Source organism: Lagopus leucura, unplaced genomic scaffold (assembly GCF_019238085.1).
Source record: "Lagopus leucura isolate 7727_CA_CO unplaced genomic scaffold, USGS_WTPT01 Super-Scaffold_73, whole genome shotgun sequence".
Classification (NCBI taxonomy): Eukaryota; Metazoa; Chordata; class Aves; order Galliformes; family Phasianidae; genus Lagopus; species Lagopus leucura.
In genome coordinates this window covers 23877897-23903998 of record NW_024962252.1, presented here as the reverse complement: position 1 = coordinate 23903998, position 26102 = coordinate 23877897, and the positions used below count along the sequence as shown (strand labels likewise).

At 36.6% G+C, this 26102-nt stretch overlaps 1 protein-coding gene across 1 annotated transcript in view; it reads left to right on the top strand.

Moving 5' to 3' along the window:
• Positions 1-19807: 19807 nt before the first annotated feature.
• Positions 19808-26102, top strand: part of IMPG1 (interphotoreceptor matrix proteoglycan 1) — a 48285-nt gene continuing 41990 nt past the window's right edge. Inside the window, exon 1 of the mRNA XM_042894316.1 lies at positions 19808-19874. Coding sequence (XP_042750250.1) covers positions 19808-19874 — 67 coding nt within the window. The remainder of the gene's footprint in view (positions 19875-26102) is intronic.

The window sequence follows — 26102 nt, the reverse complement described above, 5'->3', positions numbered from 1 at the left end:
AAGTTTGCATTAAAAATATGATGTAAAATACAAATCAGCCTTTAACAAAGGATTTAAACCCGAAGACTAAGCAGATTCCTCTGCTTAAACAGTACAATCACCATTGCATACTGCTTAGTTGCTATTTATGAGTAATACTAGAATAATAAACTCTATTAAAAACAAAATAATAGAATGAAATAGAATAAAATAAAACATATAAATAGAGATGAAACTCTCAAAGCAATTCTCAGCAACCTTGTCCAAGAGGGATAACAATTTCAGAATTCTTCCAAATTTTTGATATCCATGTTGTTAAATGTACTGCTTTATAGAATTGGTGGAGGATAATCATTCATACCAAAATAGAGTCAGAGATGAATTTGCATGCACAGATACATGTACTTTCTCAAATTTTATATTCAGCAGGTGCCTTATCAGAGATGCTAGAATTTTGTGGATGATTTATATCATTTAGATGGTACAATGGGTGCAGGATGAGCAGAAAACAGATTTCACAGGAATATCAAATCGTAGACTGATATTTTGAATCAGTCAATATTCATAGTGTCTCTTTAAATTAGAAAACTTTGCCTTCTTAAATGCTAATAGGATGTAATAATAATACTCTGCGCCTATTAACTCATTTTCTAACTAGAGGTCTCAAGATAATTATCAAGCATCCGTGAGTGAAAAATCAATGCTACATCAGATTATTCCAGGGGAAGAGAAATGGGAAAAGAATGGTTCCCCGTCCCGCTGGATTTTCCACAAGAAATGTTTTAGAGGAAAAAACAACAGAAGGAGACACAATATTCTATTAAGTACAATACACTATGTAACATGGAAACTCCACTGTAAGTTCAGGACCACCTCTCTCCTATTAGGGGTATTTACTAACCCCAACTCCATTTTCAACAAGTTCAGTGGTGATGATTACATTATTGCATCTGGGTGACTCTGTATTAAGACCGCAGTATAAGAGATGAGTAGTTCTACTGCTCAGCTGAACATGAACCAGCAGTGTGCCCAGGTAGTCAAGAAGGCCAACGGTATCCTGGCTTGTATCAGAAATAGTGTTGCTAGCAGGAGTAGGGAAGTGATCATACTCAGCTCTGGTGAGGCCACATCTTGAGTACTGTGTTCAGTTTTGGGCTCCTCACAACAAAAAAGTCATCAGTGCTTTGTGACAAACCCAGAGAAGGGCAACAAAGCTGGTGACAGAACTAGAGCACAGTCTTATGAGGAGCACCTGAGTCTGGAGAAGAGGAGGCTCAGGGAAGACCTTATTGCTGTCTACAACTACCTGAAAGGAGGCTGTGGTGAGGTGAGGGTAGCCCTCTTCTCCCATGTAACTAGCCATAGCACTAGAGGAAGTGCCCTTAAGTTGCACCAGGGGAGGTTCAGGTTGGATATTAGGAAAAATTTGTTATCCAAAAGAGTGGTCAAGCACAGGAAGAGGCTGCCCAGGGAAGAGGTTGGGTTACCATCCCTGGAGGTGTTCATGAAATATGTGGTACTATGGGTCAGGGTTTATTGGGCAATATTGACGATAGGTAGTGTATAATCAATAGATATCAAGATGTTATAATCACAATATAATCAAGAGAGTTAGGCAAAGTAGACAACGATAACAAAAAGAGAATAAGTGGAAGAGCTTACCCTTTGGCTGAGCTCACCACAAAACACCAAGAGAAGTGATCTCTAGAAGAGATCCTTCCCCACTGGTAGCCAGCTCTTCAATAGGTCTAGGGGGGGTGGAGCCTGGCTGCACCCCTTCCGGCAGCACAGGAGAATTGCCTTCACCTGTGCTCCTCTGGCTGACTCATGGCTCGCCTCAGGTGATCAATCAGAGGTTCAGGCCGTGACTCAGCAGTTCCCATACAGGTGGACAGTTCAACTGGAGGTCTCTTCCAACCTTAATGATTTTATTATTCAATTCTTCTTTCAAATATCCATTACACTGTATATATCAACTATAAATTTACTGCTAAGTTTCCTGATTGCCTCTAGAGTTCCCTTAAAATTCAGGTATAGAATTATATACAAATACAGATCTGAATAATCATGTTTTAGACTGGCCAATACACCTACTAGTACACTGGGACAAATTCTATTCTAATACATGAGTAAAATGCCAAATGATGTCAAAGAAGCTGAACAGATTTCTGAATGTAGACATAAACATTAGAGAATTTTAATCAAGAAAGGGGTACACCATTTTTTGCCATCTATTCAATCTCTCTAAGCAGAAAATGTTGTTAAATAATATACAGTTTATTTTCAATTTTTGCTTTACATTCATTCTTAATAATCAAAGATAAATTGAGCTAAAGCACAAATGCATTTTCATAGGATTTTTGTCTGTATCTACAACTCCATGCCTTCAAAAACTCTGATAATTTCAGAAAGAGGAGTCTAGAAAAAGTACACAAAAAGGAGCAGAGCAAAAAAATTCAAGCAATCTCTCTGAATCTAAAAGTAAAGTTCCTATTCTACACTTATGTAAAGAAACTTAGAACAGCCTTTACCTTCTCTACAAATAAGCTATCACTCATGATACAGGAACTGCTGCAAAGATGATAAAGATGATTCCTGAAAATCTGCCTTATAGGAGACATAAACAGAGCAAATGTTCAAAGGCAGGATTTGAATTTAATTCCTCAGGAGAGATATTTTCAAATAAATTTTTATAAGGAAAGTGAAATTGTATGGAGAAACTTTACATCAGTGATTTAAAGGCAAAGAGGAAGGCCTATAAAGAATGAGATGTCCCTAGAGTCCACTGGCATTTCCAATATAGAAAAAAAAAATCTGTCAGGGATTTTATTTTATTTTTTATTTTTGGTGCAGTAGGGAGCCAATGGGAGTTACAGAAATCCTAGAAAGATATTAAAGTTAACTTGGCAGTGTGTCTTTTTGTCTTAACAACTGCAAAGTTCAATTAAGTTTTCTATAATAATTCCCACTAATAAGTCGTCTCTTGATGAAAACAGAATTGACCAGCTAAAAGTTTCTTTATTAGTGACTTTTTTTAAGCCATCAATTTTAACTTGAAATTATCTTTTCCGGTAATCCAAGAAAAACATTCTCTTACGTAAGAAGGGAAATATATGACATTTTGATCATAACAGTAACTTATTAAAAATATATCAGCTTCACTATAAACAAAAACAAAGAAAAGCTTTTGCAGTATTTGCTGTTAATCAATATATTTCAAATACAGTATTTAATACAGGAACAATGTAGATACGTGGGACAATTACTAACCTAATATGAACTCAGGAATGAGAGTAAAATAGCAATCAGTCACCCAAACTACACAAATCTTACTCTGATACCACAAACAAGATATCTATACGCACATATGACTAACAGTGAATCATAAACTTGAGTAAAAACCCTGCAAGCACCTTTTGAAGGTATAGGTAATGTCAACACCTGAACACAAGTCAATCTTCCAATTTTTGAATGGTTGTGGTACTTCCTTCACTATCCTGAAAGCCCTTTTTCACATGGTCTTCCTCCTAGAGTTTGGCAAGTTTTATGGAAATCGGTTCAACTGTTCAACACAGCCGCAGCTCATCAAAGCCTGACAAATCCCTGACTCCTCCAGACTGCAGCTATGGGGATCTGGCTCAAGGGCTTTTCTGAAGGTCACACAAGATGCCTGTAGCTGAACAGAAAATTCAATCCAGCTTTTTAAATCCCCTGAACATTATTCTAATTACACTTCCTTAAATTCCTATGCTTCAGGGAGATTGCTGAGGTAGTTTCCCTATTTGAGCAGTACTCTGATGTTTTGCATATAGATACCTCCTGTCATTTTAAAGCTAAGTACCATTTACTGACAAAATATGTGAGGGGGAAAATTGCTGGCGTTATGTTATTTCAGTGAGGTTTCACGTTGCATGGATCAGGATTATCTAAGTTACTTGTTCACTTGACAGTGTCATTCAAGACTCTCATTCAAATAATACTCGATTTTGATTACATAAGGTAACATTTTCACATATGTGAGATAATTTTCTGAATACCAGCTTTGGCTGCACTGTTTCAGCCTCTTCTGCGTATGCTTCTTACCTACAGTGTGTGGCCATAGCCTGAGGAATGTGTTTACCTGCAGTCTCTGATTCAGACATTAGATGTCCCTGTGCACTGTGAGGGACTATGTTAGGTATGGTCCCCTGTAAACAAAGCAGAGATGAACTAAAGTGGTTCTGGAAAGTCTGCTTGTTGTATTTATACTTGTTACTATCCTATTCAATTAAATCAGCGCTAAGAAAGTCTGTTATTTACCAGTTCACAGAATCCAAGCAATTGCATATTCAGAAACTTCAACTGGCTAAACCTAGCTCCTTTTATTCATTAATACAAGATGATGACAGTTGGCCTTTAAGTCAACCCCTTTGTGCCCCAGTTTAGATTAACACTGCCACCAGTGAGAACTACAGATCAGACTGAGTTCTCATCTCTGCATCATCCTTTCCCCTCTCCATTTACTTCTGTGTTTTTCCCCAGCTGTATGGCATTTCTCTCTGCCCATCCTCCTCATACAGCAAGCAGTCTCCTGAATAATGGAGTATGTTCCATGTTCTGCGCATTTGAAAACTTGCTGACTTTCTCAGAACTGCGCTGTTTTTCATTAGTTTGGAATTTTTCACCAGCATCATAGCCAAACCCCATCGTATTTGCCACAAATTAGTGAAGCATGCAAAACTAAACAATTAATTATATCCGTATTTGTATTTTATGAAATACTACACAGTAGTATTTCCCTTGAGACTGTAATCAACTCCAGAAGGAGCAATGACTGCACAATTAAAGCAAAACAGCCTAGTTTGTGTTATTTTGCAAGGATGATTATTTTCTGCCTTATCAAGGTGAGGAATGCATTTTCACAGTGTACTTCACAAGCAGTGGAAGTTTCAGCACCAAAAATCAGTACCACAGTATCCATTGAAAATCCGTGGTCTTGAAATAAGCCTTGTAAAAACAGAGAAGTGATTTTCTGCCCTCCCACTTGGCAAACTGAACTTCTGCCTAACACTATACTCATATTCTCTTTCACTTAAGTAGCTGTCTTGTGAATTTCACAAGGAAAATATACTCAGAAGCAGATATTACGTGTTATTAAATGTTTTCTCTCTGTAATGAAATTTCCATACATGTAACAAAAGCAACTACTATATGATGATTCTAATTACTTTTCTATAGCACAAACAGAAATGATGGCATTTTAATGGCTATTTAACCTCTGCAGTTTAACAGATGTGTATCTCTGTTATTTGCCTTGTACTGTTTCATGTATTATGAGCACATGCAGGAGTAGGTTTCCCCACTCTCAAGAAATGTTTCAGCAAAAAGATTTTTCATAAGAATTTTACTGGCAGAAAATGCCATAAATAACCTATGTGTTTTTTAAAAAGCTTCCAACAAAACGTCTAAATGTTGTGATACATCTCCATTCTAATCACAATCTAAAATAACTGAAATCCAAAACCCCAAAGAAATAAGTAGTTTGGCATGGTGTATTGTTCATGCCATGTCTTTACCACTTATTTAACATTCTAAGACAGCTGACAGTCTGAGGAGACAAATACATTATGTCAAATTAGGAAACTATTATACAAGCTTTTCTTAAGTCATGTTAAAGGGCTTCTGTCATGCAAACATACACGTGCTACACTTTTTTACAAGGGGAATCAGTAGTTTCGATGATCTTTATGTACTTAAACTATGTATCATTGTGTAGAACTCAAGCCAAAAAAGTGGTAGAATCAAGCCTTTTACTGAAAGCATACTTGGGGCACTTTGTTATAGGACCCTTCAGATTACAGCTCTCCATCTGTTGTGTGTTAAGGGAATTAGAATAAAGCTAATTTTAGACCTGAAAGGCAACACACTTTCACTAAAAACGCACAAATCCAGTCTACTAAGAAGGTTACGAGAAGAAGAATCAGTAATGCATATATAAGATACTTAACTGAAGTTTCTGGCTCTGTGCAACTTTCTGGAAGGAGGAGCCCTCTTCCCGTTCAGCAGAAGTCCTACCTTCCATCTCTGCAAGTTTGCAGTAGATTCATCTGCTGTACTCCGTACCTGAATTCTATAGTAGAAAATGATTAAATCTTACGTGGGACTTTGCAGTTAATCTCACAAAACACTTCAACTGATAACTATTCTACAGCTTGCAATTCTTCAAGGAAAGTAATATGGCTTAAATGCAATAAAAATAATCTATAGCTTAGTATATGACAACCTGAATTTGTGACATTAACTGCTTTTCAGCAGGAAAGTACCACGTAACATGAAAACATTTCTCATTTGTGAATGCAGATCCTGTTTTGAAGTAAGGATGATGTCCTATAGAAACCTTTCTGTATCTTTTTGTAGGTTCTGTAATGTTGAATGAGGAGCTGCATATCTTTGTTTTATGCTTCTCAGGCAAGAAGCGTTTGTTCCACCAGGTGAATCATTTGTATCCCTAGGTCTAGGCATGTGAAATCAGTAGTCTCCCTCACAGTGAATGCCATTTTTAGCCAGCTCTTTCCCATGAGAAATGAAACACAAGTTCAAAGCAGCTTCTACAAATTCAGGTGTGAGATGATTCTAATCACCAGTTTTGCTTATTTGTTCACCGTGCTGTGATATTTGCTATGAAAGTAATGTTTCCAAGGTGCAACAGGAAATCAATGTCAGAAGTCTTGCTGGGGGAATTCTAATGTCTTGGAAATAATTTATTTGATCTCTGTTGTTATTTAATCTCTGTTGCCTTTCTTATCAGTAATCTTTTTTTGTCACATCTGATAAGACTTCTTGTTACTGCACTAGGAAAAAATGAGTACTGATAAGAGGCTATTACAAATTATGAAAATTTGATCGGCCTGTCATATTGTGGCAGAACAGAACCCTGCTTCTTACTCAAAAATTACATTAAGAAAGAACAGGGAGTATTCTAGCTCACTTTCATAACTGATGTAGGAATATTGACAGTGTAGGACCACTCACAGATTTCTGAAGTGTTTGTAAGAATGAGTCCATCTCTCCCAATGTCTTGCCTGAAGTTTCTTTACTAAAATTTCCTAAGTGCTTAATAAATACGTTTAGCACCATATTCAGTTTATTTCCATCATGATTCCTCCCCTTGTTATTAATAAGTGTTTGCAGCTACTGGACCTCCTGTTTCCATTATGTTTCTTCTATGTGATCCACTTATTTCATTCCAAAATCTGCATTCCATTCTCTTTTATTGTGTGGGTTTGAAAGGATTTTAACACTCACTCTCACATCATGAATGACTGGATACCGAGGAACTTTTGCTAATCAATTCCATAACACAAAGAATTCACTCTTTTAATCTATTATTAAATTAACTTCCGTTTACTGACCATTAAGTGTCATATTGTGTAAAGCTTCTACTGGCTTAGAAAAGTTATGTTTTTCATCACAAAGTTTAAAAACATGTAATATTTCTCATGAGAGGCCGATCTCTGCATATCCTACCAGTGTTAGATTTTCTTTGAAAAAAATATCTCACAGCACGTTCCACTTAAGCATTGGAGGAGTAGATTTTGCAGATATCTGACTCTAAATCTAGAAAGCACCAAAGCCTGAAACCTACAGTTCTGAAGATACCATTCTGGGAATCTGGGAAATTGTTTCACTTAAAAGCTAGAAAGCCTGACTAGCAACAATTTGTACTACACCCAGTCCTATGTAACTGACCAGTAACCTTGATTTGAAGCTCAGATTGACAGCACATATTCCGCAAGTTTATGTGCTAAGAGCTTTCATGAATAACTAGAAAAGCAGCTTATTACTAAGTATTGCTCTCTTTACAAAAATAAATAAATAAATAAATAAATAAATAAATAAATAAATAGATAAATAAGCTGTTTAATTTGCACTGCTACTAATAAGGCACAGCAATGCTACTTCAGGAATTTCACTTTGGGGAGACATTCCCTTGCATTGTTCTCACAAAGGGGTTGTATGTCCCAGAGTAGTCACTGTTGAAATTGACTATTCTTAGCTGGAAAGCATTAAGTTACAGCAAACTGCCTTCCTTGGATGAGAATGAGATCCAGGGAAAAATATATGAAAAATGAGGATAAATATTCACATTTGACACTATCTTTCATTTGAAAATAAGACAAGTGCTGCTTTCACTTTGTCCTTGTAATGCAGCACGGACAATCATACTCTTACTTGTTTCCTATGGTAAAGCAAACTTTCTACAGACAGAATTTATGTAAAGCAGGGCCACGTGACTGTTGAAAAATATTTTAGCCTAGACAGAAGGCCCACCAATTACTTTTAAAGAAAGCAGGACCTTCTTTGCATATGATGGCAATGCTTACTCATATAGAAACTGTAGGGCAGGAAAAAATAGCTGTTCAAATCCAATGTGAACTTCCCACAACAAGTGCTACCACAAAACCTAACCTGGGATTCCTCATGTTCTGTCCTTGAAATTAGGATTAACATGCCGGCTTTAAACTAGGTAATTCAGTCACTGCTAAGAAAGTAACAAGGAGCTTTTCACTATCTTACTAATTGCACCCTTTTTTTCTTGCCTCACTTTCTCAGGCAGTGCTAAGCATGTGCTGCTGGGTCACCAGCACAAGCTGCATCTGAACACAGATGTCCCATGGGTAGTGCTACATGAGTTAAGAAAGTCTCAAGAGTAGTCATTCATACTGAAAATGGAGGCATACATAGCAAATACAAGGTGCTGGCATCTCTCCAAAGACACTCTTTTCTTTCATTCTAAGTTATTCAAGTTGCTTGAGGAAATAAGTTGGAGCTGCCTCCGATGCCACATGCCCCCAGCATCTTCATGTGAAGACAGGTTAATGAGACCTGTGTATTTTACGTGCTATTCTATGGCAATGCTCCTAGAATATTTTTATGTAAACTAGCACCCAAGAATATGTCTAATCCCCCAAAACAGCCTTCAGCCTGGTCTGATTATGTCAGTGAAGGCATTCAGTTCCACAAGCAGGACCTGTTTACAGCAGCAGACCTCCAGCAAACAGCGGTAAATTAATTGTCATTAACACCCTACAGCAGCCTCTGATGACCTTCAGATACAGCGTGATATTAACAGTTATCATGTTTGCTACCACAGTATATAAGAAAGTGGAGCTTGCACAGTGTCTACACAGCATCCCTGCTCCACAACATCTTCTTATCTAAATAGACAAGCAGATAAAAGCTAGAGAAAAGGATTAAATATACAAACAGAGAAAGAGAAGCATTAGCCTGCAGATTTCATGTCATTTCAGCTACTCTTGTTTATTTGCCCTTTGGATAGATTCTAATTAGTAAGGGATTAGTTGAAAGACAGAGGACAAGGAATGGTAAAGAGAGTATGAGGCAAGGCAAGGCAAGGGAAAGGGGCAGAGAGTTTCTGGCATGAGGCTGAGATGAGTCTGTGGGAAAGAAGGTCAGGGGGTTGCAGAAGGTGTCTTTATGGTGCATTGGAGAGGAATTCATAACCCAAATTGTTTAAAAAAAAAAAAAATCTGATGGCTGTAGTGTTACCTGTAAAGGGACAGATGCTCTATCCTGTCTTTCCATTTGGCTTTTAGAAAAGAGGCAGCCTTGAATTGGTAAGGATACTCAGACTGCCCCACAGCGTGCTTCATGATCTTTACAGCAATATAGCTGTCGTGCAGAATACTATTTGTTTTACCACACTCACAGCCAAAATCAGCCTTAAGCTGGTTTCTCCAGAAGTTGCTATCTGGCTGAGCGCCAATGCGATGAAAAGAGCTGGTGCATCCCAAAGGGTCTCTGTGCTTTACTGTGCCAGATCAAAGAGCTGAGGAGCCCCAGGGACTCCCAGCTCTTTAATCCCCACATTCTCAGGGCTGTTGTTGGAGGAATAAAAAAAAAAAAAAAAAGATAAAATAAAATAAAATAATCCGTTTCTATCTGCTTGAGCAGAGAACCACCTGAAAATAAGACTTGGCTTCTGGAACCTGCATTGTATTGTAGCATGGGAAGGCTGGAGACCACTGTGATGGTAAATTCTAAGGTGGCAATTAAGAAAGAGAAGTCAGACTGAAAAAGATTCCAGAAAAAGAAATGAAATAAACCATTACACTTAACATAGTCCAATGCAGGGCACATGAAAAAAAGTACAGAGACGTTGTTGTTTCTTTTTCCTAAAAAAAAAAATAAGATATGCAGCCCTTCTAAATGATAATGCTCTTGTGAATTCTGAAGACGGGAGCTACCTACAGACTGCTGTAGGCTGCAGTGAAATGAAGAAGGAAGGAAGGAGCTGCCAGCGGAGGGTGATATTGTACAACATAAAATAAACAGCCTCTTCTTTCATTGGTGTTACTGACAAAGGGCAGAGGTTAAACCACACAACAGCCGTTCATTCTTAATTTTGAAAATAACAGATAACTTCAGCCCAAGGACATGGAAGAGATGCAGAAAGAAGCTGAATGAAATTAAGAGAGAGGATGAAATGAGGTCAGAGAAGAAGTAAAGCAGAGAGGATGCAAACCTGAGGAAAGAAGACCAGATGGGGCTGACAGTCAGTAGGGCAGGGAATCAAAAAGAAGAAAAATCAGTATGAGTAAATACTGCCCTGGTGAATCATGTGACTTTTAAAAATGGAAAAATGGATCAGAGAAAGATTGACTATTGAAGGTTAATTCTGGACTGAAGAGTGATGAACAACAGGACTTACGTAAAACAGATTTCCTGATCAAGCTTCTCCCTTCTTGTCTTGTAGTTAATACGATGAAAAGCACAGCAATGGTGGCAGAGCAGCAAGGTCCTAGGCTTAAGGAAGTGAGGATTTGCTCAAATGCAACAGCCATGAGCACATAAATATGGATAAAAAGCTGCTTGCCTTCAGAAGGCCTCAGGTATGCAGGGACCTCCAGTGAGATATCTTTGCCTCCACTGCTAACTCTTAAGGAGATCTGGGAAGGAGTGGATCCTGGACCTTTGGCCAGAAAGCACAATTCTTTCTCAAAAATTAATAAATTCTAGATTTTTTTTTCTTATTACTCAACCTGAAGTTTTTTTTTCCTTAAAATGTAATTTCAGCTTTCTAGACTTAATAGACTCTTAACTGTACACCGAATTATTCTTTTTGTTCTGGATAAAGTATACTTTAAAATATTTATGTGTATTTATATTGGCCACATTATCACACTGAAAATACTGTTTGGAGCTAAATGTGGCTTATGGAGGACCTACAGCAGGCTGAAGTGGTGCTCAAATGAATTTGAAAAATTTGCCTCTTTCCGACTGTTTTTGTTCACTCACTACGAGACGCTTATAAAATCACAGAACAGCTGAGGTAGTAAGGGGCCTTGGTTACCATCTTGTTCAACTCCACAGTAAGACCAGAGTCAGACAGAACAGGTTGCTGAAGAGCATCCAGTTGGGTTTGAATATTTTCAAGAATGAAGACTTAACAAAGTATCTGGATAATACTATTCCAGTGTTCAATCAGCCTTATATAACATATCTGTTTAAATGGAATTTCTTGTATTTCAGCATGTGCCCATTGCCTCCTATTCTTTCAATGATCTACGCTGAGAAGAGCACAGTTCTATTTTCTTTACTCCTTCCCATCAGGAATCTGAAAGTGCTGTTAAGATTCTTCTTGAGCCTCCTCTTCTCAAAGCTAAACATCCCAGCCCTACTCAGCATGCACAGTAGAGCATGTATAATGCATCCAGTTCTTCAGACGAGTACACTGAAACTGGAAATACTTCCAGAAATACAAATCTGTAAGAAAGAAAAATTAATGGAAGCGAGAGGCAGCTTCATAGAAAAGCAAGGTCATAACATTTTTAAATAATATATAACAATTCCTGAAGCTGCTTAATGAAAGCAAAAAAGCAATTTTTAAACAGAATGACTTCACAGTAGTCAAAACTTAATTTTTTTTCCTGTTCAGAATGTATAGTGAATAAGAGCACATCTATTTTATACTTCCCTTAAAGTTTATCAGCCACAAAATTTCAAAATGAGAAAGAGCAACTGAGCAACACAAACAAGAACTATAAATTGGTTTGAAAGAACAAGCACAAGCATCTCAGTGTCATTAGGTTGCATTAGCTGCATTTCCAAAATGAAAGGAAAATCAGCTATTGGAACAGGCTTCCCAGGGCAGTAGTCATGGCACCAAACCTGCTGGAAATCAAGAAGCATTTGGACAACACTCTAAGACATACGGTTTGATTTTGGGATGGTTGTATGCAGCCTGGAGTAGGACTTAACAATCATTATGGGTTCCTTCCAACTCGGGATATTCTATAATTCTATTATTCTGATGTAGCTGTGAGATGCAAAATCAGGCTGCAACAGAACCATTTGGAAAGAATGTAAAGTAATAATACAAGTTTATTTAACAGTCTAAGATAAGGTGACTAATGATACAAGGAACAAAACTTGATCTGAGTCACGGCAATGTTATACTGGCTATTCTCAACAAATCATAAAGCATGTGAGATTCTATGGAGGGATCCAGCAATAAAAGCACTAGAAAAAAAAACATTTTTTGCACAGGCACAGAATCCATTATCTAAACAATGACATGTACGATACTGTCAGCTATAGAAAAGAGACAGGAATGTATCAAAAGCATAAAACAAGATTGTTTAGATGGCTGGCCAGTACTTGAAAAGTCAGCATGCAACTTTACTTCTCAAAGAACCTTCAACATAACAGATTTTTCACAGAATTTCTGAGTTCAAACACATTAGGTTTATTACTGAAAGTAAATTAAGCAAAAAGACAAAAAAGGAAGGTAACAACAGTGATTAAATTACTCAAATACTTCTCCAAGACTTGTCAAACAGAGTTCAGTGCAGCCTCCAAATTACTGTCAGTTTTCCTACACTGTGTTAAGAAAACCTTGGAGTTAAGTTTGGATGTTTACTCTTGATAGAATTAAGTGTTACCACTGCCATTAACTCAGCTAATGACTATTACCAATATGCAGATAGTGAAGATCGGGGCACAGTAAGGACAGTAAGAGTTCTTGGTGCTGGCACAAGATTCACCAAGGAAAAAGTAACGCTCACCTCTCCTGAAAAAAGAGAGTAAAAATCTGCTAGTAAAGCTGTTCAAGCAAAAAACTCCACCATAAGAAAATAAATTTATATATATATCATGTGTATTTTTTATTAATCTGGGAAGGTTTTAAATTTCTCTTCTCTCAATGGTTTAAGTGCCACAGAGCATTAGTGCACATATTATGTTATTTGCAAGACCACTTCTTCCGCCAAAAACTCTTGCCTACCAGATCAGTCCTGCACAGGAAATATGGTTCTTACCCATCTCACTCTCATCTGGTAAATTTAAAAAGTCAGATACTGATGAACAAATGCAACCATTCTACATGCTGAGGAATAACTTAAAGAACTGTAGAAGAAAAAGCTGAACAGAATTAGACTCAGCAATAAGGCATAACATGTCATGCTAAATCCCCCATAGAGGAAAAACCAGTCTAGTAGAAGAGTACAAGCACACAGAACACTTTTCTCTTTCTCGTTTCTCACTCACTACTAAACACTTCCCAGTTATCACAGAAATAGAAAGTAAATTATCCCATGTTAGCTGCTTCTGTTCAGATAATGTATTTTAAAAGACCACAACTCTTCATGCCCTGCTTCAATGCAGAAACACATATGGTAGCTTTATCTTTTTTTTATAACTGGTCACTACAATGTTCAACTTAATTTGCTGCACTATCTAGGACTATTTTCTGAATAGAGTCTATCAACTAACTCCAGATTTAGCTCTTAGCTAAAAGATCTTTTATGAGCACCAAGAGAAAAATTACTTGGAAGAAACTTGGTTCAGCTGAAGACAATTCTCCGTGTTCTAAGCTTAAGCAGTTCTAGGAATACCAGGAAGTTTTGTATGGGTATGCAAGCAAGTACATGATAATCAGCTTGAGCGGATGTACTGTAGTCTTTATCTCCACTGACAGGAAGCTAACAGCCTACTTGCTGTATCTCTGCCCACTAAAAAAAAAAATAAATCCTATTTTGATATTTGATGACATCAAAGAAATATCATATAACTATCAACAAGAGCATAATTTATCAGTCTGGGGTATTTTTCTCAAAATTATGATGAATTACTCAGTTAATACCATGCTTTTTCCATGCCCTTATCTCCCTCATCACACTAAAAAACATCTACATTCATTGCTCCTTTTTACATAAAACAGTACAAAAACCTTCAGAAGAAAGCACTGGTCACGATGTCCAGCAATTTTACCTTTAACTCCTCATGAAAATGTATGCTCAAAACATTTATTCCCACTCAAAACAGTAAGAGGGACCAGCCCTACCTAACTGCGTTGATAGTGGCAAAAAGGCCATCAGAGATCACAGAGAAAAGTAGAGATATCTACAGATTGCAGAAGAGGTGTTTGTGAGAGGAGAAACAGGATTGCATTAGTGCACCACTTGCTTCAACTTAATGTTCAGGCCAGGATCCCACAGTGTTTGCTGAGCCTGCAGAACAAAACATCAGACTCCTTGTGTTGGAGGAGAGATATCACAGAAAAATGACAAGGTTGCTACACCATTCAGTATGAGCAGGAGTTGTCACAGCTACTAAGTTTGATGTTAACATCAAGTGGACCAAGTTAGGGCCTGCATCTCAGTCCTAAGCTTGTAACTCAGTGCCTAGCAATAGCCATGCTGGATCAGATCAAAGGCCCATTTAATTTCTATCTCAGCTTCATTTATGACAAATGGCAGATGGATAGGGAAAGAAGATAAAAAATAAGCAAACATGAAGTGATCTAGCTCCTACCGTGCCCTCGGTGTTTGATAATAAGTGATTAATTGTGCAAGAGAGTGCAATGGGAACAGTATGTATATCACATTCCATGAGGACCATTCAATTTACTTCTTATTCTTATATAAAGGAAGTAAATTTCTGTAAAGCAAACAAATTGGAAAAATTATTGTTCCAGTAAGCTGCTGCAGAGACCAACAATACAAAATGAGGAATAAGATGGACAGTAGTTGTCTGAAAATTAAACTGGGTGGTTTTTCTGTTCTTGTATTATGAGAAAAACTAGATAATTCAATCATCTCTTCAGCCAGTCATCTCACTTTCAGGCCAAAGACTTCTATAATCCTATGGTCAAATCTTCATCACCCTCCCATTAGCATAGTGTTTCTATATATTATTGCTATTAAAAAAAAAAAAAAAAAAAAAAAGAGAGAGAGAGAATATTTAACTACTTGTGATATACCAAAATTCTATTTTAAAAAAATTTCTTTGCTTTTACTCCTTTCCAATAAAGTATTATACTCTGCTTCTCATTTTTATCTTGTTTAAACAAGAGTTGCCTTTATCAGAAAACTGTTCTTTCAAACTCTCCCTGCCAATGATAATTATCATTAGACTGGATAGTTATCTGTTCATTAATGGGCTTTTGATCCCCATATTTGGCTTTGTTATATACAGTCAGCAGTGGAACTCAGGAGAGAAATGAGAAAGACAAATTGCCTATGAAATACAAGGGAAAAAAAAAACAACTGGGAATTTTTAACTGTCCTGAGAGGTATGGGCCTGTGTTTCCTTTTTTTTTTTTTTTTTTCTTCTTTTTTTTCTTTTATATACTCACTAAGTAGAAGTGTTATATCAGGTCAGTAAGAAAAAGAGAACCTGATGGCTGGAAAGCGGTAATGGACAAAATGCAAACTGCTCAACTGGAAAAGCTTAACAAAAAGACAATTTATTTTCTTCATGACAAGATCATTAATACAGGACTAGTGCTGATGATTAGCTTTAATATGCAAATAAAAACATCTAGAAATAAAAAAATAATTCAACTCAATTTTTTAAGATTAAAATAATACCTTTGTTTATCAATGTTTTAGTTGCATGAGAAAGGGGAATAAAGAGACATTCTTTCTTTCTTTCTTTCTGCTCCCCAGTACAAAAAAGACAGGGAACTCTTGGAAAGAGTCCAGCGGAGGGCCACAAAGATGGTGAAGGGCCTGGAGCATCTCTCCTATGAAGAAAGGCTGAGTGAACTGGGTCTGTTCAGCCTTGAGAAAAGAAGACTGAGAGGGGACCTGATCCAGGTCTATAAATATCTGAGGTGTGGGGGGCAGAATGGCGAGGCCGGACTCTTTTCAGTGGTGAGTGGAGACAGGACAAGGGGAAACAGCTGGAAACTGCAGCATAGGAAGTTCCACACAAATGTGCGCAAGAACTTCTTTACAGTGAGGTGACGGAGCACTGGAACAGGCTGCCCAGGGAGGTGGTGGAGTCTCCTTCTCTGGAGATGTTCAAGACCTGCCTGGATGCCTACCTGTGCGACCTGCTGTAGGGAACCTGCTTTGGCAGGGGGGTTGAACTCGATGATCTCTGGAGGTCCCTTCCAACCCCTACAATTCTGTGATTCTGTGATTCTTACACCAACTATCTTTTTTGTTCCTTCAGATTTTTTTCTAACTCTCAGGTTCATCCCTTCTTTTTGTGGATACAGAGGTTGAGAGGTTCTTAACAGCAAAGAAAGAAGCAGAAGAGTGCAGGTTTCCTCCATTTCATTCAAAAGCCTGCATTTGTATTTGGTGTGTGCCCACTGTCAGGTACAACTCTGTGTCCTATGGAGTCAGATAAAGACTTCGGGTTATTTAAAAGATACTTCATAATTAACAAGTGTGGATATCCAATCCCTGCAAATATTCATGACCAAGCTGGATGGTGTTTTGCACAAACTGATCTCGTACCTGATTTAGTGGTTGGCAACCCTGCCTATGGTAGAGAAGTTGAAACTAGATGATCTTTGAGTTCCCTTCCAATCCAAGCCATTCTATGATTCTATGATATAAAAACAGAACTCAAACGTAGATGGTACAAACTTCTGCTTGGAGGAGACAGTCTATTTCATTTGCTTTGGGAACTTGAGTTAGCTGACACACTGATTTTCAGATCTAAGTAAGGGACCTAACATTCAGTACTATGCATAACTAACTTCAGATCATCCTTATGTGGCACCAGTTTTGCCCACCATTTGCCTAAAAAGTCTTCAAAACAACATCCTTGATGGCCCATATTGTCATTTTTCTGCAAACAAAGGAAACAGCTTTTGTTGTATTTAAACCGCAAGTCAGCATATTATTTTAGGTATGTGCAGTGATTCATTGAATTTGCCATTAACAGGTCTAATTTAAACCATTTGCGAGCACTTATCTTGGATGAATGAATATTTTAGTATACACTTTTGTCCTTCCCACATCTTGGTAGCATATTTGTAATGCACTGTTGAATTTCAGTAGATTTTTTTTTAATTGCCTCTTTAAGAATATATAACCACTGTCGTCAGCAAATTAACTAAAGGAAGCACTTCTAGATTAATTAACAGTGACCTATAATTAAATGCTACAGTATTCAGAGATGGAGTAGTCCATAGATAATACTACTTTAGCTTTTAATGTTTATCATTTTTATTTGCTTCCAATGTGGCAGTTATCAAGCCTAGTTACAAAATTTCTTAATTAAATGGAAATACATAGAATATATCGCCTTAACAGAAAAAAAAAGCCTGAAATATTCATGAGTTAAATACCAGACCAATTTATGCAGACTCCAGCCCTACAGTTTTTAGTCATTTTATCCATGGTGCTCAATATTTTCCTGAAATCATATCTTGATGTTAAATAACACTGTGGAGTCTTCTAGGATTGTTCCTAGATATGCTTATTTTAAATTATATGAAAGATAAAAGCATGTTTTCTTGTTTGCGTAACTTCTGCATGTGAAGGGCTCACTTAATACTTTTAAATTATAGCTTTAGTAAAAGATTTCTGATTCGTGGTTCAGGCTTCACTAACTGCCTTGCACAGTTATTAAGAAAATCTCTTTATGGTATATTTTCAAAATTCATTCTTATGCTTAAATTAGATTCATAATGGAATTAAAGGATCATATTCCTGCTAAACTCCATAGGAAGTTTGGTACCTAAGTTGCTCTGAAGAAATAGACTGTGACTTTCAGAAATACGAACCATGAATTTTGAAATAGTAACACCAGAAAAAGTTGATTTCATTGCTATGAGAAAATGTCTGTTTCCAAAAGTTGCAGATCCAAAGCTAAATCCAAGTTAAAGCCAAAAATAAGATAACATAATGGGGGAATTTCTTCATTCATCTGCAAATTTGTTTCTGCAAATTTGTTTCTACAAATGTGTGCTAAAATTTGCCTGGATTATGGAGGTAGTCCTTCTATCACTATAACATACACCATAAGATTATGAAATATGAAATATGTAAAGGCAGGTATTGGTCCTGCTAAAGAATGATCCTCCTATAATATTCAAATTTTATATGGTAGAAATCTTGATCATGTCCACTATTGCCTTGCATCGGGCTACTGAAAAATTCCTAGTTTGTTTTGTTGGAATGTTAAAGCAGTGTACATGAAACAAAATACATAAAGCATTACAATGAGCACTAAAAATCAGAAAAAAAAAATTGAAAAATAAGAAGTAGACTTGGTTTTGTGCTGTCATCTCTTTACTATCTTTTCTGAACAGCTAACATTAGGCAATCTCAGGATGAGAGGGAAGCTGCCATTTTTTAAATCCCAAGTAAAAATAGAATACTGATTGGGTTCAGATGAAGGTTATTCTTAAAGAAACCTGTACTTACAGTGCAAGGAAACAGATTCTTGCTACCAAACTAGATATTTCCTATGATAAAGCACAGCTGCACAGAAATCTCTGAAATTAAATGGGTCTTTACAAATGCCCACCTAGTAGTTTTTTAGGTGTAAAGCACTATAAAACATTCTTGAAAACAAAAAGTAGGATACTCTGTCACATTCCAAATATGTAACAGGAATGGTTATTTGAGAAACTGAACCAGAGCTGTTTAAAAATATTCACTCACTGACATTTCATGGCTTGGTTATGGCTGTATGCTTGAAACAGCATTTCCCACTGTCTGTTTCTTATTTTTCTTCCGTGCAGCATCTTCCCTCCCCCATAACTAATTTGGAATAAGCTTGTGCCAGCCCTGAACACTGCTGCAATTAACTGCTGAGTCATGTAGTTTCCCTGCTGTCACAGAACAGCATCACTACTTCCGTGATAGGAATACCTCAACAGCAACCTTTTGGCATGAGGACAGAGAGGGGTTCTCAAGTCAAATGCAGAGGGTAAGTTGAATATAGTATATTCTTTCTGAAAAATCTGTCTTCCTCTTCAAAGGAAATTCTTTGTTTTTTGTGATCTCAGGTTTGAAAATAGCACTATCAATTCACCCCATTATTTCACCTCTGCTTATGGGCCGTACCCCTGCAAAGCCCAAATGATCAGTGTTCAAAGGCAGTAGGCACCAGAAGAGACTTCTGTTGTTTATCATAGTGCTACTGAAGTCTACTGGAGTTGACAGATGCTGCTCCAGAAGGTTAATAAGATGAAGAAAGCTCTTCCAGCTGGACCGTAAGAGGGATTATGTCTGAGCAGCAGATAAAAAGATTATTCCAGAAACAGACACTGCTTTTTTTTAAAACATCGTCACTCTTGTCTTACCACTTCTGTCCCCCAGGCTAGAAGTGTTTGCTTTGGAGGGGTTTGTCCAGCTCTTGCATCCTGAAACCTGTTGCACTCTTCACTTTGTCGTGATTCAAAGCAGTCCACAGCTGAAGACACCTGAAAAATAACTAACAAACAAAAAACCAAACATCAAACAAAGAAGAAGGAAGTCACTTGGGGATTTTAGTTCTTAAAAAAACTTCAACTTGACCTCAATATTGTAGTTCCTTGTATGATTTTTTTGAAAACCGTGAATGATCAACAGACAGAATGCATTTGAAAACTGGATTAATATTCTTGGCCATTTGCCTTGCTCTCCAAGTTCAGGGAAGCAGAGGTAAGTTCATATATAAACGGATTATACTAATTTACACTGCATTGGTTGAAAAGGAATGGAAAGAGCAAGTCATTTTATCACAGAATTTATTTCATTGTTACTTCTCTGGAATTTGGAGTCATGACAATTCTGAAAGAGACACCACAGTTTGTGAGACTGTTGTAAAGCTGAAAAGACAAAGGTTGACATCATTTCTCAAGTGTGTTCCCTTTGTTTTACCTGCATATGTTCTGTTGTGAAAAAATATATTTAATTTCAAAAACAATTATATGGAAGGGCTAAAATAACTGACAGAGCATCTAGGAAAGTGCTGACATTGCTAGAGGTTATCCATTATCCTTGAAACGAAGAGAAAGTAGTAAAATATATTTTTGTATTTATTTGTCAGTTTTAGAAAGTTCAGAAACTTTAAAATGCACAAATTCTTTAGGAAGATAATGTACTTACAAATAAATAAGAAACTGTTCTGTACAGAACAGAACAAGCAGGAAAACATAGACATTACAATAGGAAAATAAAAAGGATGCATCTGCTAACATAAGTACATCTTAGGGAAAGATAAAACAGAAAGGAAACACCCTATAATCACAGTAACAGTACAGAATATTCTCCTTTTGTGATACACAGTATGATTTTTTAAACACATTTTGATAAACAGATCTCAATGAAAGTAAAATGAAGTATTGATTTGTAAAATAATTTCCAAGTAAACAGAAATATAGACAACTTTGGTGTACTTAGTAAAACAGGTAATTACTACACCTTTTCAAAACATCAAAAAGTTCAAAGTAATTTTAAAGTTTCTTCAACAACAGAAAGGAAAAGTTGATGATGAGATTTTTCCCTGTTCAGTTCACATTCAATATATTTAGAAGTCTGGGGAAAGTCTTTAATTCTGAGGGAGTTTTCTTACTAACTTTTCCACTTTTACACTTTGCCATTTCCTTAATCAAATTAAAAGCCAACATCACAACTGCTTTATACTTTGCTCAAGTGAATCAAAGTTTTATTTCCATGAAATCTTTTTTACATAATATATTCTTGGCCTTTCAAATATAACAACTAATTGCAATGGCAGCTGTATAACAAAGCTTATATATTTACATGTGTATATAGATAGATAGTCTTTTAATTTTTTAATTATTGATGGCTTTATAGAGAAAAAAAAATTCTAACATATTGGAAAAATGCTTTCCAAATAGTTTTTAAAATTCAACTTGATATGAACAAACATATAGTAATTACTTCTTATTGTCATTTAGTTATGCCATATTTAATATCTCTAAATTGCGTTGTTATCTCAAATATATGCATACAAATTTCAAAGGATTTAATAAGTATTAAGTCTTAGGAATCTTCTTTACCAGAGCAGAGTTGCATCCAGAACTGATATTTTGTAACTTAGAATTAGGGTCAGGTACTTCAGGAAAACATTTTTGAAAGTATGCAGACTCTCCCAGAGGTGTGAATACTTATTTTAATCACTCATCAATTATCCTAGCAGAGAGGATTAGGGCTATTCCATTTTGAAGTATATTTCAACTCCAAGAAACTAGAAAATAAAAGATTAAGATATAGTATACTTCCATCTTAACAAAAAATAACAATAAATATAAAATCTCCAAATACTTATAGGGTTGGTTGTTATTTTCATCATGAAAGAAAGTATCTGAAATTCAAGTTCCGATATTTCAAGGTAAATAAAAATGGAATTTGCTTAGAAATGTCTGTTGATCCTTTTTGCCCTACTCCTATTTCAGAAGTCATCCACCTTAATGCTAATTGGAGGAATTCCAATTCCACAGCTAACAATCGGGAAACTGTAGGGAGCAACATAAAGCCTTCAGAGATGGAGTGTTTATCTTTGGTCATGGCTAGTGCCAAAATCCAGGATATGACCTCAGGACTTGAACTCAGATCTTTGCCACTGTCCTAATGCAAACTGTCACTAATTATAGGAAGAGAAAGTGAGGGGAACAAAATTTGTGTGATGGCAAAAACTATACAAGAAAAATAGGACAGTAGTTATTAACTGCTGAACTTGTAAACACTGAGCAGTCAGACCAACCAGGAAAATTTAGGGAAGCTCTAAACTCCCCAAACTATGCATTGATTCTGAGTAAATCCTAGAACTTGATACTGAGAATGTAAAGGAGACAGAACATGAATGGCTGCTTAGTGTTAGTTTTTAATCAGCAAGCAAATATTCTCCGTCTACTCAGTCATTCTCCAGGACACAAAAGATTTCTGTATGGTCTTTGAAATCATTTTAATTCATTCTGACTTACTCCTTCCCTCTCAACTGTTCTAATTCAACAACAGCCATTACAGATCTTCATTACTATAATTGCCCTTGAAAAAAGAGTTAAGCAATTCCCTGTCAAACACAGTGCAAGTAAAAGAGCATATAAGGCTTCAAAGAAAGAAAGAAAAGAGAAGACATCAGCTTTCTGCACTGGTATTCTCTACATTCACACGTAATGTATGGATTACCAAGTTAAAGATTGCTGTCCTGGCTATTCTTATAAACAGATGAGAAATAAAACATTAAAAATATATGTATTGAGAAGTAAAATATTAAAAATATATATATATGGGGGTTATTTAATTCCTATATATTTTTAAAAGAGCCAAAAAACCTGAATAAAATTACAAAATATTGACATGGAATCTTAAAGATTAATTCTAGATGTCACCACACCCATTAAATACCAATTAGTAAATTATAACTGACTGAACCATTAGCTGGGTATTTTTTCACTGACTACGACCGTGGACAAGACAAACATTCTTAATCATAAAATGCTTAGTCACTTTACAAATAATATTTGTAGGTAACAACAAAATAATTTTAGGAGTTGATCTTGATTTTAGAAGTTGGATTTGATGATCCTTATGGGTCTCTCAACTCAGGATGTTCTAGGATTCTACTTGGAGTCTTAGCCTGCTAGAAACCCAAATTACAGTTTATGTGAATCTCTATTCCAAAGTTAACTGCGAAGTTAACTGAAGCCTAGTGGCTTTAGTGGTGCACTAGGAGAAATAAACTGCATTCATCAGATGTACAAAACCTATTTCTTCTTGCCAGAAGGAAAAACATATTTTCCCCTTTACTTTGGTACCTCTGTCCTATTTTATGTCACTTTGGATCAAAGCAAAAGGCATTTACTCCCTCTCTATTATTTTTCTCATTTTATCAGGTACAATATCCTGCATGCTTTATGCAATTTGCCAGTTTTAAAACACATCTGCCACATTGCAGGTGTGTTTATATTCTCTTAGGTAATTTCAGCATGACTTACCACAATATGCAAGCATACAGCCTGACAGAGCAACATCATTATCCTCACGTCACAAGAGCATGACTACCAGAGGTATCACAAAGAAACTCCCCTGTAAGAGGCTCTAGAGTCATTAAGCACGTCAACAGCAGTTTAGCAAACTGAGTCTTAAAGCAGCTGTCTAATCACAAAAACACCTGCATGTGGAGGACCCAGATTCTGTTTAAAAATTAGGAAAACTAGGAGCCTACATAACTGATTGAACTTAGGCCATCGTGCTTGTCTTTTCAGCAGTGAAATTCTATTGGCTCTAAAATTTCTACTTCAGTGCAGAGCCAAGAATATCTGCTTGTTTACCTCTCTGAATCTTTCACTAGCTTTCTCAGGCATTATCCAATCATGTATTAACAGTCTTAGGATCCCTGAACCTAAGTTACCTGCAGTGCCGGTTTTAGTAGGCGTGCTCCTTTCCTATGTATTAGTCAACACAAAAGTCCCAGATATTTTGGGAAGGAGGTAGTAATGCACTCATCTTTTACTTTATGACTTTGCTATGGCTCTATGGTGACAGTTCCAATCAACTTCTCTTTCCTCTTTCCTTCTCCCTCAAAAGTGGATAAATTTGATCTAGATCAAATAAGGATAAATTTGATCTAGATCAAATAACTGGACAAGTATATCTCCAGCTGTCCTTCCAACCTAACTTGCTCCGTGCAGATTGACACTTAGTGCTTTTCAGCAATTCATCTTGGTTCAGTATTGTTGAGACCAAATCACTCTCTGTTAAAATAAGAAGGAATCAACCATCCTAATAGTTGTCATATCTGAGCAGAGTTACTTCAATGTCTATTCAGCACAGTCTTTGACCTGTACCATCACAACTGCTGAAATCTTTATTTATGTGGCAAAATATTACTGTAATTTGCACTTCTGCTGTTTCAGTGAATTCTCAGAGGCTGGTCGTACATTTTTAGTATGACTGGTTAGAAAAACAAATAGCAGAGGTGCTCAAATGAGTGTTTTACCACCGAAGATTGGATGCGTTCCTCCAAGAACTAAAATATTTAAAGCACTTTCTTAAATGCTTTGATGGAAACCAAAGCAGATAACTTCAGGCCAAATGTTTTTAAGATGGCCAAAGTAACACAGATATGTATATATTTCATACATCAAGATTAAAAGTATTCATTCTTCAATACTGTTTCTAGTCTCAGTGATGCATCTTAGCCTGTTACAGAATCCAAATGATAGCAGTGAAACCTTGGATGGCATTTGATATTTTCTCTTTGAATCCCAGCAACACAAGTTTGTAGAGATAAGAATTAACAATGAAGATTCCTCGCCAGAACTTGCACTTATCTGTCTGAAAGTGAAATAATATATTTCTGCTCTAAATGAGATGTATGATGCCAAGGAAAACATGACTTTCAGTTTGGAAAGAAATACATCAGAATCATGTTTTGATTCTAAAGGTTTTAACACGTTCAGTATTTGTGGATGGTATGGGCTGCATTTACAGCAAAAGTGAATTCATTGCTGGTTTGTATATGATAACTCTATTCACAAAAGCAGTCAAATTTTCCCAGTGGCATATTATGTTTTCTGTTCTCATCTGTAAGAGGCAGATAATTCACCAGAATTCTTACATTGTGAGTTGTTTAGTTACAATGATTCAAGGATGCTACCAAATTGTCTACTTAGAGAAGAAGAAATTATTTCGTTGGCTTGTAACAAGACCTAAGATCACATTTCATAAATATTATGTTTCAAATGACCATCTTCTTGGCCTTCTTTCTGATGCTGATTGATTTAACAACTGTGTTTCTCCACCTGGCATACAAAATCACACAGATTTCTGCAAGTAATTGGGAACAACTAGAGGACCATGATGTCTAATTTAGTTTCTCAGCATTAATGACTTGCAGATATGAAATCCTTCTCATTTACTGGCAGACATCTAAAGCACTCTGGTTGATGAAAACAAAGAGTTTTTGTACCAAAATATAAACCCAGGTTTATATTTTATTGTGCACAAGAGAGAAAAAAATGTAATGATAATTATATGTATATATACATATTTACAAAACTAGTGATGCACAAAGGAATTGTTCACCACCTACTGACTGATGCTCAGCCAATCTCAAAGCAATGCCTGCCCACCTAGCCAACTCAACCTCAGTTTTCAGTTTTTTCTCATGATGTATGGAATATTCCTTTGGCCAGCATAGGTCATCTGTCCTGGTTCTGTCTCTTTTCAGCTCATTGTGCCCCTCCTTGCTGGTTGGGCAGTATGAGAACCTAAAACATCCTTGGCTCTGTCTAGCTCCACTCAGCAACAACTAGAAACGTCAGTATCTTATCAACATTATTTTTCTCCCCAAACCAAAATACGGTATCACACCAGACACCAAAAAGGAAATCAGCTGAAACCAGGACATCTGTGAACATGTGCAGGCAGCATTTTGTCGTGTGGAATGCAAGTGAGAGATATAGGGACCGGATTTGTTGTATGTTCAGCAATTCCTTGGCTTGTAAGTGATGCTGAATGTAGTAAGAAACAAGCTACACAGTCAGTACACTGGAGCTTTTGTTCTCCTGGGGATAGGACATCAGGTTCATGATACTTAAAGGGAAGGTTTCTAGTGGACATCAGTCAACTAAACAGAGGGTCTTCCAGTCTGGAGACCTGTCCCTGTCCCCCACAGCTCTTTGCCACATCCAGATACCAAGGCTTCATTCTACAGGTAATGTTATTGTGCAGTGACACATAAGAATGACATTCACACAAGACAACATGCCAAATAGCTGACTCACTTTTGTCAATATTAATTTTAAGGAAATAAAATTACTTAATTAAATTACGATACTGTCTGCATCAACAATAGTTGAAGAATATACTGTATCAAATATAAATACAAGTAAACCATATAGTCTTGTACACACATGT